Source organism: Haplochromis burtoni, unplaced genomic scaffold, assembly GCF_018398535.1.
Source record: "Haplochromis burtoni strain Fernald_Lab_line unplaced genomic scaffold, NCSU_Asbu1 Contig_1213, whole genome shotgun sequence".
NCBI classification, from domain to species: domain Eukaryota; kingdom Metazoa; phylum Chordata; class Actinopteri; order Cichliformes; family Cichlidae; genus Haplochromis; species Haplochromis burtoni.
Window position 1 is genome coordinate 21,212 of NW_024583574.1, and position 17,799 is coordinate 39,010.

General features: G+C 38.1%; 1 protein-coding gene across 1 annotated transcript; it reads right to left on the reverse strand.

The window, feature by feature from the left end:
* Window positions 1–9,920: 9,920 nt before the first annotated feature.
* LOC121813162 lies at window positions 9,921–16,432 on the reverse strand. The gene is made up of 7 exons (XM_042216719.1): window positions 16,376–16,432; window positions 15,656–16,180; window positions 15,329–15,574; window positions 15,021–15,173; window positions 14,798–14,857; window positions 14,479–14,556; window positions 9,921–11,018 (listed from the first exon to the last, which is right to left on the reverse strand). Exons 2-7 carry the CDS (start codon window positions 15,774–15,776, stop codon window positions 10,936–10,938), a joined length of 741 nt encoding a protein of 246 aa, XP_042072653.1. The 5' UTR covers window positions 15,777–16,180; window positions 16,376–16,432; the 3' UTR covers window positions 9,921–10,935.
* Window positions 16,433–17,799: the final 1,367 nt, after the last annotated feature.

The window sequence follows — 17,799 nt, forward strand, 5'->3', positions numbered from 1 at the left end:
CAGGTAAATGAACATTTTTTTAAAAAAAATTAAAGCAACAAAACAACCTGAAGAACCGGTTCGGAGCCGGAAGAGCCGGCTCTTTTTAGTGAGTCGAACCGAAAGAGCCGGCTCTCTAAAAAGAGCCGGAAATCCCATCACTACTCATTACTCCTTCTAAATTCAGGATGGCCAGTTGCTCATCACAGCAGCCACTGACATTTTCAGACCTTCAGATGTATATGAAAAAACTGATTCAGTAGCATCCGTGTGATCTGATGAACAACAAGTTAATTCCTGAGCCACTGTCGCACGCTATTCGGTTCACAAAAGAACAAGTTGTGCTGCTTCCTACTTTTTTGACTAAATTGCTGTCTCCTCTGAAATCTTAAATATTTTTCACATAGATGAGCAAACAGCTGGTACTCACCAACTTTCTGACCCTGTACACCGATCAGAGTCATGATGGTCATCACTGAAGAGAGATAAAGATTTACTAAGATACATGTTGAATCCTACAGCTACTAATAAATTCATTGTCACAAAAATACTTTTGTCTTAAAGTAAAAAGAAACAAAAACAAAGTCATATTTTTTTTACAGAATTATTAATTTAGCATTTATAGTAATGTGGAAAAAGAGAAAGTACTCACACAGTATGATACAGAGATCTCTGATCTCCATGTCTCCTTGCCGCAGACTGAAGACTGACGTATAAAATCAGTTTTCAGAGGGCATCTACTAAAACAATTATAATATTAATTTAATATTTTTATGACTTTAGGCAATGAAACAATATAGTTTTACAGTTTCCAAAGAAGCTCAGTTGCTTTTGTGTTAAGTCAACCCTCACTGTTTCAGTTCACTGTCAGTGGGCGGAACAAAAAACCCATTCAGACTAATGCTGTGTTTGATGCAGCTTGTAGACTGGTTCATGTTTCCTGTGCACAGTTGGGTGAACTGTGCTGAGATATGTCACAGAAGTAGTGAACATTTGAAACATCTTCCAGGGGTACTCAAGGAATTACCAAAGTCGTTGAAGCTATTTTTCGTCACAGGATAGTTAATATCGCTATAGATAAATAATTGCAATTCCGTTATTCACACATAGTTCAGGTTTACATGAATGTAAGTCACACTTCCATTCAGGTATACTCAGAAAGTGTTAGAGAGAGTGTGATGGTAAGCCACACATGGTAAGACTCACACCAGTAGTTTGTGTCACTACTCGTCCAATATATTATTTTATTATTAAATTAGTTCATTTCTCCATCACACCTTGCAATGTTTATATGAAGTGCACACATATCAATGCTGCAAGGTTAAATTATATTTTATGTTGTATTAATACCAATTTTATTTTGTTTGACATACCTGGTGGTTTGGCTTTTTCTTACTGGTAAAGGGCTGGTAAAGGGCTGGGGGATCTGAAGTTCTCCTGAGAGTCTCAATGGACTGAACCACATGCTTCATTGCCTGGAAGGTGTTTAGAGTTTATTTCATTGTTTTGTGTTGGTTGGTTATGTGGCAGCCATTTTGTCTTCTCTTCATGTGTTATATATTTTAGCTAAACCAGTAATAAAGTTCCCTGATACGTCAATGCAAGAGGTCAGTTTGGCTTATGTATGTTTGAGATTTGTTAGTTATTATTTTGAGTTTAGTTTATTGAGTTGACCTCTTTTATTTGTCAGTCCAAGCTTTGGATTTGTTAATCATTTTTTCACATTTCTGGGTAAATACAAACTTTATTTTTGAACTAAACACCTGTGTGCTCTATACTGCTTTACTACTTGGTCCCCGACAGAGAGCATCTATGCATGTTGAATGAGCACCTCATCACAACAGCTAAACCATATCCTGTTATTCATTATCATTATGTCACCAAAACTCGCTGAGCGTTTGACTTTTGCTTTCACACATTTTTGACCAAACAAATTGAAAAAGGCACTTAATTTTCTTTGGCTTTATTAAATAGCTTCTGCTGCAGCATGAAACAAAACATCACTTATTATGTCTGGGTACTAGACCACAATTCAGCCAAAGACATGTTCAGTCTCAAACAGGTTTACTTCATTGCTGACCACAAACTTGGTTCTTCTGTTTTGAGAAAGTAATATGACACCTTCCGAGTAGTGGTTGACCACACTAGGTAAATTTGAAAGCTGCAGGAGCTTTTTTCTTGTAAAAGCATTCATATATGTGTACAAGGACAAAGCAAATGAAACTGAAAGCAGATGATTAAATACACATGAACTACAATAAATTATATACAAGCACATCAAATCCAGCTGCACTGCTTTTAAATTGGAACAACTGTATTTAATTGTGTTACTACATTGTTATTACATTAACCAGTCTAATCTAAAGCTCCACACTTATCTAAGGTTATGAGCTTTGGGTAGTGACTGAAAACAATAGATCAAGGATGTAACAGCTGTTGAAATGCTAGTGTTTCACCACCAGGCAGAGCTCTTGTAATGCTAATGCCATTAATGCATTTTATTTTATGTTTTTATTTTTATGTTAAACATGTTTAAAATGTTCCTATTTGTATACAGGATTAGTATACTGTTAATTTGACACATGCAAAATAATTGATTTAAGTAAGTTTAAGGTAAGGGCAGAGGTCACTTCTATTTAGAAAAAAGGTCAGAGAAGCTGCTCATGGTGACTGTGTAGCCGTGTGATTATCAAGCTAAGGAAGAAATAATAAGTTTCCAAATACACCAGTTTGTCCACTGGTGTGTTTGTTTATATTTTCGGAATTTTATATTGTCATATGTTTTAATGTTGAAATATAATGTATTGGACATTTGTGTTCATCAGTTGTACGGTGTACCTGTGTATGTTAAGAGGATCACAGTAAAAAGCAGTAAAAAATAACTCTTGTGTCTCGTGTATGTGTAGAAGCCAGCATAAAGGATATATATGACGGAAATGAGCTTTCTCCGAAAGGTGGCTGGCCTCTGCCTTAGAGAGGGAGAGGTCAGACTAGAGTCAAAGCAGGTTAGGTGGTTTGGGGATGTGATAAGGATGAGGATGCCTCCTGGGTGAGGTGTTTCTGGCATTTCTCACAGACCCAGTTGGGGCAGACCCAGTACATGCTGGAGAGATTATATCTCTTGGCTAGTCTGGGAACGCCTTGGTGTTCCCCTGGACAAGCTGGAGGAGGTGGCTGGGAGGTCTGGCCTTGTCTGTTTAGAATGCTGCCACCGCGACTTTGCCCTGAGTAGGTGGAAAAAGATGGATGGAAATTTCACAACATTAACTTTTAATGAAGAAATAAATGCATGCCTTTGATGAAGATACTTCATCTGATTCAGCCCTAACTATATGCCATTGCAAAAAGGTTTAAAGTTTGAAGCTTAAAGGTTTGAAGCTTAATCTTAAAAGTAGAGATAGTGTATGTTCCACAAAAGAGGAGCCTGAAAATTGAAGGCTCTGCCGTTCCATTCTACTTTTGATTCATTAAAATAAAATAGGTCCTGCTTATTTAAGACCTTGTATGTGAGGAGCAGGATTTTGAATAAAATTCTGGATTTAACAGGAAGCCAATGAAGGGAAGCCAATACAGGAGAAATATGCTCTTTCTTTCTAGTCCCTGTCAGTACTCTTGCTGCAGCATTTTGAATTAACTTGGATCAACTTATGTAAAACATTATAATAAGAGAAGCCCTCACAGTGAAAAGTTATTGGCTCATAATCAAGGAACTGTGATCTGTTTTGAAAAACACAAAAACTGCATCTGAGTCAAAATAAAGATTCACTTTATTTTTTTGTATTTTTTTAATAACTGAAATGGGAGAGCAAACTAAATGAAATCACAGGGCAAAATAATAAATCTCAAATTGCATGAAATGATGTTCATGCAGTTTAACCAGCCAGTACTTACCAACTCTCTGATCGTGTGCACAACAGGATCATCACACTCATCACTGAAAAGACAAAAAAGTGCTAAACTTTAAAGCTACTGATAAATGTATTTGTTATTTGGCATTGTGCATTTGTTATGATTCCTCGACATAAAACTTTTAAAACAACACAGTAATTTAAAAACTTTACTAACTTAAACAGATTCCTTATATTTTAGTTTTAATCTGGGAATGAAGAAAGTACTCCGTGAGTTTGATGCAGAGGGCTCTGACCTCCATGACGTCTGGAGTATTTTACAGGGAAGGCAGAGTAACTAGATTCCCAGAACTCAACTCTCAGGTAAGCTAATCAAACGTTTCTTTATCAGGTCTAAATCTAAATCACTGTCTAATTAGTTTCACAGATAAATCTCTAGTCTCTCAGAACTCTAAAACTCTCTCAGCTCTCCAGTAGAATTGCAGATGCATATTAAGCAGGCTGATTCCTGAAGTATCTGGCTCAGGTGGACGTCACACTTTGCCTCTCCTAAGTGTGAAATGGATACGAAGTTACAGTACCAGCAGGAGGAGATAATATGTTTAAAAACAACAAGTTGTTACTTACTAAGGATGGTAAGAATTACATTTCAGGCATTCGATGCCAGAATATTATTAACCTAGATGTAAATGTGTTAGTAGTGTCTCTTTAAATGTTTGTTTTCATGTTGGCTTGAAATAAAATATTGTCCGTTGCTGGTACTGAAGCTTCCTTACAAAGTGTGACAACCACAGAGTGGAACAGCATGTCTATTACATGATTTACCGTGATATTAAGTTGCTCAGGCAGCAGATTTGGGATGTGGAAACACATGACAGTGGTGGTGTTGGCAGCATCTGATCAATCACAAAGGCAGTTTTCTTCCACACAAGAAGTATCAGAGACATGATCGGATGGTGAGGTGGAAATTGCTTAAGTTTGTTGCAGATCAAAGCAACATTAATTCTGTAGATAGAACAGGTACACTTGCTGTGTGTTCTATGTTCTAGTAGCTAAAATAGCACTAAAGTAAAAGAGACCATGCAACAGATTAGAATCAAGTATACTATATAGTCTAGTATTATATTTTTCTAAATCACAAAATTAATACACAAACAAAAAACGCAGTTTTAAGTTCCTGAAGTGATTTTGGCGATTTACACTAGTAAAAACTGAACCATCTTTGTAGCACAGAAACGCTCGAGGAGAACCCTGAAGTTACACGGATAAGTCAAACTCCTCTTGTAAAGGTCTCAGGACAGCTGTGTCAGCTGGAAGGTGAATGGACACACCCACTTTAGAGGAGGAATGAAAATACACTTGATAGACAAAGGCAGATCTGCACCTGGAGGACAAGGAGGGCCATAAAAACTACTGGATACAAATGACAGAAAATTAATGCTTCCAGTAGGTCCCTTTCCATTGATGGCAGCATGTGTTCATTTCAATCCATCTCTGCCACCTGCAGTAAATCATGAACATTGCAGCATTCACTTTTGTCAGGCAGAAAAACACTACATGCTTGTTGACCCTGAGTACAATTTTGACTATGATGAAGAATAATAACCAGATGTGCATATAAGAAATCATCTTTAGGACCAGCTGCAAATATATCAATCATTTTTTTAGCTTTTTATTTTTTTATCATTATTCAGCACATCAGCATATTAAAGTGTTTCACCTAGAGTTATATATTTGTATTAATCATTGCACATTATTGTTGGCAACTATGGTCTATAGCAAGGCAGCCACTGCTAAAGTTTTGCAGATCCAATTCCATTATCAATATCACTTATCCATTTTCTTATCGATTCTCATTGGCTCCACTTTGACAGTCACCACCATCACTAAGCAGCATGTGGAAGACATTACATTTGCAAATGAATTACCTGCTGTATGGTTAGATGGCTGTGTATGTTGGCAGTATTTCACATCTTTTTTGCGATCAGTGTTGGAGCTATTACTCAAAAAAATGTAATATTACACATTTAAAACACTTTTCTTAAAAGCAATGTGGTGCATTAGTGAATATCTAACTTCCAGGAGAATGTAACTCAGTATACAACTTGTTAAATTGCATTTGTCTGTAAAATAACCTGAAACACACCATCTCATAATTGCTATTTAACAATATAAACTTATAGGCTACGACACAAATCCCTATCCTAATGAGGACACAGATATGATATTTGTCTTTGGTATTTAGTTATGAACACAAAGCCGGCAGTACAAAGCAAAGATGAAAACCAGCACAAAGTGATCACCACAATCATTCTGTTTCAGAACCAAGAACAGGTGGAAATGGAAACTGGAGCCTGGCTGCCCATCCATTTTTAGCTTAGCATTAGCATGCTGTCTGTATAGATTGTTGCAAAGAACCAAGTTGTGTTAACATACTGCATAATGCAGTTTTTTGTCCAGTTTGCACTTCACCATTACGCTCTTGCCCTTTTTTGCAATAAAAAAGTAATAATACATATAATAGTAGTAAAAAGTGCCACTATTTTTCTCTCTGGGATATGAACTAAAATCAGCTGATTGTAGTGCAAGTGCAAGTTGAACTGATAAATGGAATCAGTAAGTAAACAAGGAAATGGACAACTCTTCTTTATTCCAATCTCTATGTAGCAGTCAGTGAGGTGACTTCATCCTTGGGAAAGATAGTAATGCTTGACTTGGTCTGTGTTCATCAGAGTATGAATGTTAGATACAAAAACAGTGTTTGTGTGAATGGCTGGCAATAAAATAGAACCAGAATTATAATATTTTAATTATCCCTATGTGGTTTACAGTTGCTCCAAGACATTAACAGTAACATAGTGAACTAATTAAATATTGCAATACATTATAAAGTTTATAAAATATAGCTCTAATGTATACAAATAGCTCAATTATAGACACCAAAATATTACAGAGGTTCATATTAGGCCAACGTATCACCATCATCCAGGTACATGGTTATAATACTCCAAATGTTGCTTAAATGGTAATAATTTCTTCATGAGGGGCAATTGGGAAATTGATCAGTGTTCAAAATGTCTATAACTACATTCATCAGTGAGAGGTATGAGTCTCTGCATCAATATAAATTGGATAATGAATACTTATTACTTATCACGCATTTCCTCAATAATGAGATTTTTAAATTGTAATTGTTTTCCTTTTTGTGTTGTTTTTTTGTATTTTGCCTTTTGCAAAATGTACTGTGTTGTCTTTTTTTAACATAGGGAGTGCGGCACTAACCAAACGACCCCGACTTCACATGGTCTGACTCTGAGGTGTCACCAACATTTAAAACATCACAGCATTTTAACAACAATAAATGTAGCAATCTCCACATTTTAGTTTGATAATGAAAATGAAAGTTTGATGCAGAGACACATCACATGCACACAATTGTGCATGTCTTGCAGAGACATTTTTGACCACTGCCATCAAAAAAAAAAAAAAAACCCTATAAAAAACAGTCCTAACCACTCTGTGTCTAAGCAGTCACAGCACATGATGCATCAAATAGAGTGCGAGGTAAAATAAAGTAATGAGGTACAGCTTTCTATTGTCTATTTGTGCTCCTTGTAATCATTCCCGTCACTGCTTGCAGTAACATGACATTTACATTTACATGAGACTGAACTTGAGTTAGTTTTTGCGGCTCTGAATTTTCCAGAGTTAAGAAGTCCCACCACCACCAGCAGCAGAGCCACCATCACCATGGTGAACACGGTCCGTAAGACGAGGTAGATATGACAGCTGGCCTCTGAGAAGGGGTTTATCTCAGTGTCTGTGTGATGAGTTTTCAAGTGATCGACTGGAGAGATGATAGAAATTAATTAACTATATGTGGTCACCTTGGTTATTTACCTTGGATCTACATTTAATATTGTTAAATTCAAGGGCTGAAAAGTTGCCAGAGATGCAGTTCCTCCAATGTCCACTAGAGGACAAAGTTAGTAAATCCCCATAGACTGCCAAACTGTTAAAGGCTTAACTAGGGAAGAAAGATTGTGTAACAATTTTGTGTGACAAAAATATAGTGAATTATTTAGTAATGAAACAGTTTTTAATCACACAAAGCAGGAGACAGGAGTGATGAGAATAGAGTTAGACTACAATTTCTGCTGATTTTGTCTGACAGAATAGAAACAACTTAAGTTTCTTTATAGCTGACACATTACTCACACATTACAGTTGTAACACTACTGGCATTAAAAGGGAGAAAAAAAAAGACCTCTTCATTGTCTCACCTGTGGTACTGAGCCAGGTCTCTGGTGATTCTCCAGCTCCTGCGATGCTGCACTTGTAATATCCTTCATCAGACTTTGAAACTCTGTGGATGGTCATGTTTTGTGTGGAGTTGGTGCTGATGTGGAGTCCATCTTTATAGAAATCAGTTGTGAAGTTGAAGGAAGTTGTCTTGTTTCTGCAGCCCAGGGTCACAGCTTCTCCCTCCATCACAGGAACAGCAGGACTCTCCAGGATCACAGAACCAGCTAAGTAACATGAGTCTGATATTAAGTTGATATTACATGTAATTAAAATGAATCACAAAATATTGTCTCACTGCAAACATACCAGTGACAGAGATGTTGATACTGTTGCTTCTGATCACTCCTTTAGTCTCATGCCAGTACTCCCCACTGTCATCACGATAAACATTTGTGATGGTGCAGGATGATCCTGTCGGTGTTCTCTTGTTAGTTTTGGGACATGTTTTTATTTTCCCTTTGACTTTATGCACAACGTCACAATAAAAAAAACCTTCACAGTAAAATGTCACTGCCTCATATTCAAAGAACTGTAGTCTGTTTGGAAGGATATGAAGAGAAACTGCATCTAGATGAAGAAAAAGAGACCGGTGCAGTTTACTGATGAATTCAAAAACTTCTGGAGTTACTCTTACAGCAAAACAAAATGGAAAGCATAACAGTAAATAAAATCCTCATCATAACTGGGTAATCGGCTATGAGAACTTTCCCAGTGATTAAACCCAGAATTAGGGGGAAGAACGACAAGAGATGCAGTACAGGGCCAAAAGTGACACTGTACTCTGAGCTAAACTGGCACATCCTTTTTTTACTTCTTTTAAACTGCCTACTGCTTTGAACTATAAATATTAATGGTCATACCAGTGAGAAACAGATTATACTCACCAGCTTTCTGAGAATGTGAGCAGAGCAGGACCGTGATGATCATCACTGATAAGCCAAAAACACAGATAAAAATCAGCATATTCACTTTTTAAAACTTGTTGAATCTAGCAGCTAAAAATGGTATTTGTTACGTCTCTAATGTGCCACCAAAAGGGTCCTCAGTATGATAGCTTTAAATTTACAACATTTTCACATTACCAAAGTCTTTATAGTTTAGCTTTAATGTATAAATGGAGACAGTACTCACACAGTCTGATGCAGAGAGCTCTGACCTCCATGATGTCTTTCTGCAGACCAACAGACTCTCTTTGTGTGACTAATTTGAAAGAACTCTAAATAGTTTTCAGAGAACCAGAGGTGAGGTTGTGGTAGGTCATCTGACACAAAGACAGCCTGATGCTGCTTTCAGTGAAACTTGTAGTTATTTAACCTTCATCTTATGCTTGGATTAGAGCAGCAATGGGTTCGTTATTCTTCTGCTTTCTTTATTTAATCAAACAGTTACTCTACATTTTGTGATGAAGCCAATTTTAAACTGAAGCTGGAAGCAGCGAAAAAGAGATCCACATAACTATGTCAAGCAATGTCAGAATTATTTGAATACATACATAAAAGTTGGTGTTTTCTGATACATATAGACGATTGTTTTAATCTTCTACTGCAGAAGATAAAAACAATGCTTTATAGTGAAGACACACATTTCAGTGCAAACTTGTCATCTTATGCTGTGTTTAGCAGGAAGAGTTGTGGACCCAATATGAGGGAGTCAAAGGCTGAACTGAACTCAGAATCAGTTTTATTTAAATAATTAATTTAAGTTACATTTGTATTATATTATAACATATTTATATTATATTTATATTATAAGTTATAAGTTAAATTTGAATAATTTAACTGGCAGGAACTCGGAGATCCAAACAGGCAAAATATGCAGCAAGAACGAGATCGTGACACTGGATGGAGAGAGAGAAAGACCATATATACGCAAGAGGGAATCAGGGCAGAGGGAAAACACCTGCGGAAGATGGATGGACATAATCTAACTGATGAGACAGGGGAAGCAAAACTGAATATGTGCACACAACAAAAGTCTGTCAGAATAAAACAAATAATAAAACACAAGAAACACGTGAGATGCAGTTTGTCTAAATACAGAGAACAGATGGAGGAAACAGACACAAGACCACGAAGACACAAAATGGGGGCGAGTGAGTGAGGGACAAGCAGCATGACAGAAACCGGACAGACACACAGAGACATGAATGGGAAACAGATGAAAAAACATGGTGACAAGACAGACTTTACAGTGAGGTACAACTAACTAACACAGGAGATTCTGGGGAGGCAAGACCAAGACAAACAGGACACGAAAGAGAACAGACCAAATAAACAAGTAACTAAGAACTAGAAATACACATGATTAAACTACAAGCAGAAGGAAACTAAACAATACCAAATAAATAATAAGAAACACATATCACCACAATAATAATCAAAGTCCAAAAACACAAAAACACTGGGTCATTAGAGTTCCAAAAAAAGAACAAGCAGTTTAGGGGCCTGGCCACGTAGCCAGTGGCCTAGACAGAGCAGTTCGGGTCGGCCGTGCGGCCAGCAGCGCGGAGCCCTCTCATTGGGTTCTGGGACTGGCTAAACACCAGCTGTCCCCACCTGAGAAACGGGTATGGTTGGAGGGATGGGCTTGCTTCTTGCTAACGGACAGTCTCACACACAGACAGAGTTCTGGCAAGCAGAAAGGTGACAGTTTATTTAGAAAAGGGGTGAACCACAGTGCTATATATATATTTTAACAGTGAGTTGGGCAGGGGTCCAGGGGGAAGAGGAAAGGGAATCCACACACACACATTCCTCTTCAGCACCATCACCACCACTTCTCTTCTGCACACACTCACTCCTCTTCAGCCACTCTCATCCAGATCTCCACTCATGCTGCCGTACACAGGAATCACAAGGGAGGGTCCGTCACAAGGTCCAGTGAAATCTATATATAGAGAGCACAGGTTAGTTCAACAGGTGAGTAAACAAAGAGCGATTTCTAAGAAAGAGGTGAGAAAACAAACACAAGTTCAACGTTCCCACAACTAACTGCTCCGTGCCAGAGAATTAAATAGTTACAGAGCACCCTGGACTGATCATTAACAGGTGGTGGCAATCAGCGCAGATTCGCGAGCCAAGAGCAAGAGCCCATAACGAGCTCCACCCAGGCAGGCAGGAGAGAGTGACAGAGAACCAAACATAAACAAAACCTGCAGCCATCACGAGCCAGCCAGAGAGGGACGGGGACCATGACACTAGGAACAGGGAAAGGCGCAAGAAGTAGCTGGACATCAGCTGCCCCTGCATGAGGAACATGTACAGGTGCAGGAATGAACTGGGTTATGGCTGCCCTCATCTGGGGAGCAGGTGATGGCTGGACACCAGCTGTCCCCACCCCAGGAACTAATATGGGTGCGGGAACCAGTGGACCAGTATAAGTTTATTGTAATTAATTAAAGGGAAGCACAGAGAAGCTGAGTACGTCTCATAACCATTTCTTCATCATCGCTAACACTCAGCTTATGACTTCTGCTTTCACACAGTGCGGTCAAACAAAAGTAGAAAGCCACATAATTTTCTTTGACTATATTGAACAGAAACGCCACTTATTTCTGAGTACAAGACCACATCTAAGTTAGAGACACGCTCAGTATCAGACTTTGCACCACTGACAACAAACTTGCATTTGCATCTGTTTTGCAAAATAAAGTAATGTGACATTTTCAGATTAACCCTTTAACACCTACCATAGAACCAAGTCCGCCAGAGCTTATATTATATTTTTACATGTTGTAGTGCCATTTTTGGGAGCATTTCAAGTTGCTATACATCAATACAACAATTATAGCCCATATTTTAATAATATGTATTCATTAAGTGCATAGTAATTACATAAATTGCAAAAAAGTGCAATAAACTACAAAAAAATTGAAAATCGTTTTTGCTTTTTTAACATATATTTCTAGTTATTTCTAGAAATTTAAGAGGCTTATCCCTCAAAACTGTAAATACAAAAAAGTTGCACAAAATAGTTTCCCACCACAGGAAATTTATTTTGAGTGTCTTCATAGTTTTATTTTTGAAATACATCAATTTTTATACACTGCAGGAAAAACGAAAATAAATATTATAGTGCAAATTTGCAAAAAGCAGCATATGCATCAAAATAAACTATTTCCAGCAGTGCAATATGAGTCCTAAGCATCCCAGAAATGACACAGAAAGTCATAAAGTCAAACATAACTTTTAAAAAGACCAGTATAGGCCCTGAGGCCCTGATGGTAAAAAAGACTACATTTCCGCGAAAATGACGTCACTTCCGGTTTCGGGCAGGTAATGGCGGAAATGCAAAAGTTCGCGCTGACGTCTATTCCAACGTAGGAAGTGTTATGAACAGCTGATCGGATCGGCAAAGCGTGTTTCTGGAATATTATGTTTTTGTTCCAGCAAGCGCTTTTTATGCAGTTTTTGCAAAGCTTTATGTGGAAGGAAACCGTGACCTAGGACAAGCTGATGGCATAAGATGTAAGTACAACTCCTCCGGTTTCATATGCAAATAAAATTATTGCGCTAGCTTACGTGGTTGCAGAGCTACCGGGATTTAAAAATAGTTACGTAAAACAGAGCGTGCCCGCTCCGACTGGCTCTAACGGGTTAATGGTTGACCACAATTAGCTTTTTTTCACGTAATGGTATTTATAGAGCTGTAAACAGATAAAGCAGATGGGACACCGGAAAGCACTAACAACAGTTATATAAGAAGCAAAGCACCTCCCATAGAACATCCTGAGGAACATGGTTTGAATGCCTTCTCCAAGTCCACAAAACACATGCAGACTGGTTGGGCCAACTCATGCACCCTCAAGTATCATCGAGAGCGTAAGGAGATTGTCCAGTGTTCCACCAACCTGGACAAAAATCGCATTGCTCTTCCTGAATCCAATGTTCGAATAATGGACAGATTCTCCTTTCCAGCACCCTGGCACCTTCTAGTCCCCCTTTTTGAAGTTCTGAAGCACCCCCACCCGGTCTGCCACTTCATAGGTACTGCCCATGATCTCCATGCAACATTGCAGAGGTGTGTAAATCAAGAGAGCCCTACAACATCCATAGTCTTCAGGAATTCAGGGTGAACCTAATCCAACCTAGCAGCCCTGCCACCGAGGAGTTGTTTAACTGCTTCAGTGACCTCACTCCCTGTGATGGAGAGTTGTCACCCCTATCCCAGACACTGCTTCTCCTATGGAAGATGTGTCAGTGGGATTAAGGAGGTAATCCCACTGACAAAGTATCCCTTCCACCGCCCGAGAATATCCTCAGTCAAAGTCAGCAGCGCTCCACTCACACTTTACCTTTTCCCCTCCTGAGTTGTCTGACCAGAATCTCTTCAAGGTAGTCCGAAAGTATTTTTCCATGGCCTCTCCGAAGTCCAGCCACTCAAACCACTGCCTGAGTTGTGTTCTGCTTGGCCTAAGTGTCCCCAATATCCCTTGAATGCTGTCAAAGCTCTGATGGAGGTGGGAGTTGAAGATCGTAGGGATGGGGTCATCTCCTAGGCATTCCCAACACACCCCAGGTCTGTCCAGCTTCCTCCCCCACAGTGTGATCCACCTGATCAGCAGGTGGTGATCAGTTGACAGCTCAGTACCTCTCTTTACGCAACTTTCCAAAATATGGCTGTAGATCTGATGATATGATTACAAAGTTGATCATTGACCTGAGGCCTAGGGTGTTCTGGTGCCATGTGCACTTATGGACACATGAGCATTGAGTGAGTCCCCAAGTGGATGGCCCATTACGATGATTTTTTTAAATTGAGTTGCAACTTGTGGGTAAGTGTCACTAGACCCATATTCTGGACCCATATTTGACAGCCTGAGCTGTAGAATATGGATCTAGAGGACAGTACATCTTTGTCTAATAGAGGAAAGCAGTAAAGCTGAGAGGTCATCACTTATATTAACAGTAACATAACGGCTGATGATCTCTGGTTATCATTCACTGTGGTCATTCAATTTCATGTGAAATTTTAGGAAAATCTCTCATTCAGAGTTAGAAATGAAAATCAATACCATTTCTATCAGTCCGTTGTGTTACCTGCTGCTAGCAGGACTCTGAGGTAAAAACAAACAAACAAACAACCCTTTAATTGATTACCTGTGTGCTAAGCTATGGTATAATTTTCTGGCTCCTACTCAATATGTTGCATAAAGGAGAGAAAACATGGTTGTTCTTTATATAATACTCAACAAAGCAAATAAAAATATCCTACACGTTGAAAATTATCACTAAAATCCCCAAATTTATAAATGATTAGATATACAAACAAAAATGCAGGTAATAGCAACAAGAAAACTAATTATGATTGTCTGCTTGTCAATTTAGAGACATGTTTTATAAAATACCTTTCTTCTTCCTGTTTTTTTTTCTTATAACAGCATACATTTCTCTGACTGGATTCACAATAGTGGCCGCTGTGGAAGCTGTAAAATAACAAAAGTTATCAAAATATATGAAAACAGGCACAGACTCTTACTTAGCTTAATAAATAGTCTATAGCCGTAGCCTATCAAAAAATAAATTAATTAAAAAATAAACTCAGTATAACTTCAGTACAATATCCAAATAATCAATAAGAGCATTTCTATTTCAAATTATATATCTTCCAGTTTCCTTCAGTTTGATGGTATAATAACATCACTGCCACAGTGTTTGTGTTCTGACCTGTTTGATCGTTGGCTGAGCCTGAACCATTGACTGTTGTTGATGGACAGAAGAAATTTGCTGAAGGGAAAAAAAAAGAATAATAAAATAAACTGTATCAACATAGCCAGCGAGAAAGAAATGAACATTTTTTTCAAACATTATGCACCAACTAAACTTAACCACATAATAAACGTAATCCATGTAAAAACATTTAGGTAGCAGCAATTGGTGGTTTTTTTACCTCTCTCCCAGCAACATTTGCCAAAGTGGTACAGTCCCACCAACAACAACAGAGCACCGAATACAGTAGTGGAAATGATCCAAGGTGTGGCATCACAGGTGAGAAGTCTTGTATCTTTGTAAATGTCTGGATTAGTTGCTGAAAGATTAAAAGCTAAAAAATTAAGCGGAAGATAAAATGTTAATTCAAGCTTCCTTATACTGAGATGATGTTTAAAACGTTACATATCTGGCATTAAAAGCTTCTAAGACCCTGAGGGACGGACAATCAGACAACACAACAGGAAGGTTATAAAGGCTTCAAATCACCCCTGACACTGAGCCAGCTCTCTGATGATTCTCCAACTCCCGAAATGCCACACTTGTAAAGTCCTTCATCAGACTTGGAAACTCTGTGGATTGTCACGTTTCCTGTGGAGCTATTATGGATGGGATGTCCATATTTATAGAAATCCGTTTTGAAGTTGGAAGAAGCCATCTTGTTTCTGCAGCACAGAGTCACATTTCCTTCCTCTATTACAGGAATGGCAGGACTCTCCAGGATCACAGAGCCAACTGTATAAGACAAGTCTGTGATTCATGTGACAATAAAATAATTTAAAATCACAAAATATTGTTACCTTGTTGTAAACATACCAGTGACAGTTATGTTGATTTTGTTGCTTCTGTTCCCTCCTTCAGTCTCACACCAGTACTCTCCACCGTCCTCTCGATAAACATTTGAAATGGTGCAGTATGATCCTGTTGGTGTTTTCATGTTAGTTTTATTACATGATTTTATTTTCCCTTTGAATTTATGAACAACTTGACAATAAAGGACCCCATCACAGTAAAATGTTACTGGTTCATATTCAAAGAACTGCAGTCTGTTTGGACTGATTCGAAAGGACACTGCATCTGAGAAAAGAACAAATGAAAAGACTCACTGATGAGCTTTACTTAAACATAGAGAAAACAACATTTCAGGAAAAAAGGAAAATGAACTGAAAATATGCACCATAACTCTTTATATACATGATCACAAAAGAATACTTTTTTTCCTACTTTTCATATATTTGGTCCACAAAACACAAAATACTAAACAACATCCATATCAACAAGCAATTTTTTGATACTTGCCAACTTTCTGACCATGTGCACAAAGGACCACAAGAGTCATAACTGAAGAGACAAAAAAGAGATACAAATTATTGAGGCCTACAGTGCAATAGTAATAACATCTCAGGATGGCAACTAAATTAGAAACGATTTTCTGAAAGTTAAAAAAAAGAAAAGTATTACATCTAAACCTCATTATTAAATTTACTAAACTATTTATAATTTAGCTCTAATGTAGAAAAAGAAAAAAGTACTTACACAGTTTGATGCACAGAGCTCTGACCTCCATGCTGTCTTGCTGCTGACTATGTGCACACATATTAAGTTAACAAATGTTAAGTCAGTGAGCAGGGGGTGTTTCCTGTGTGGCTTCTTTCTGCAGCTGAAGCGATGCTAAACATTTAAAAATAGTATTTGAATAAGCTATGTTACATTAAAGTTACCTGCAGTTTCAGATCACTATAAAAGGGGAGAAAACAAACTGCTGCTTTTAATACAACTTGCAGTCATTGCATATCTATCATGTCTGCCTTCTTAGTTGCATCAGCATGTTAACACATGGTTTTCATTGTGACAGTAATAAACAATTCCTCATCATTTATATCACTGTTGTTATTTGTCCTCTCACCCCTACTGTCATACATATAGGGCCTTGGGGGTGGGCACCCTGAACGGAGTCCAGACGGTCTGTTTATTCAGCCTCACCTGTAGTGTCGGTGCCCACCTCCCCATTTTACCTGTTGAGGGGTTTGCCCCTGCTGTTATCCTCCTGGTCTGGGAGGCCTCTGGATTTCTGGGGCCTGAGTCCCTTCCATGCCTGCTTCATGTCCTGGAGGGCAGGACTGTGGCTCCCCACACCTATTAGATACTTAAAAGGAGAAACCTTATGAACACAAGCCCGCTTAACACTCACATGTTCACACAGGTGCACAAACAGGCATGCACAGACACACTCTTGGGCTTGATCTTGGTCGGCTGCTTACTCTAAACATGTCATGTATTAATAATACTGTATTCTGCTCAATAACATTTAATATTTCTTATTTACGGTTACTTATACATATGTTGGATGTTTCTGTGGATTTCCTGCTGTGTTGCTTTTTTCTCACATTTTTTTTTCTTCAGCTGAAGGTCAAGCAAATTTATTAGTTTTTTTCTCTCTCCCTCTCCTTATGTTAACTTTCTTCCTGATTCTTTTTTCTTTCTTCTTTTCCTTCTCCTCATCTTGTGTGATTTTAATAACTCAAAATAAAAATAAAAAACTAAAAAAAACAAACTAATTCACTTCTAATAAAATATGGATAGTGGACAAGTAAAGCAACAGCCAAAATGATCCACTTTTGAAATAAATCTTTTGGGCATTTCTTTGGCCTTCAAACAACAATTCTGATTGTTACACTGCTGGACAGGACAGGAAAAAAAGAAAACAAAAAAGAAAATGAAGGCAGAAATCTTAATTGCATCTTATTTTTACTTTTAGTGAGATTTTCTTTTATTGGTTTGTGATGTATCTGAGGTGGAGAGACCATGGGTCATGCTTACCCAACAGTAATTTTAAGATGAGCTAGTAAACAAAAGTGAACTAACGTCCTTCATGAGAATAGAGACACATTTTGGTAATATAATCTAAATATAATATGGCCAACCAACAGCAGGGGAGCTGAGGGAGGTGAGAATAGAGC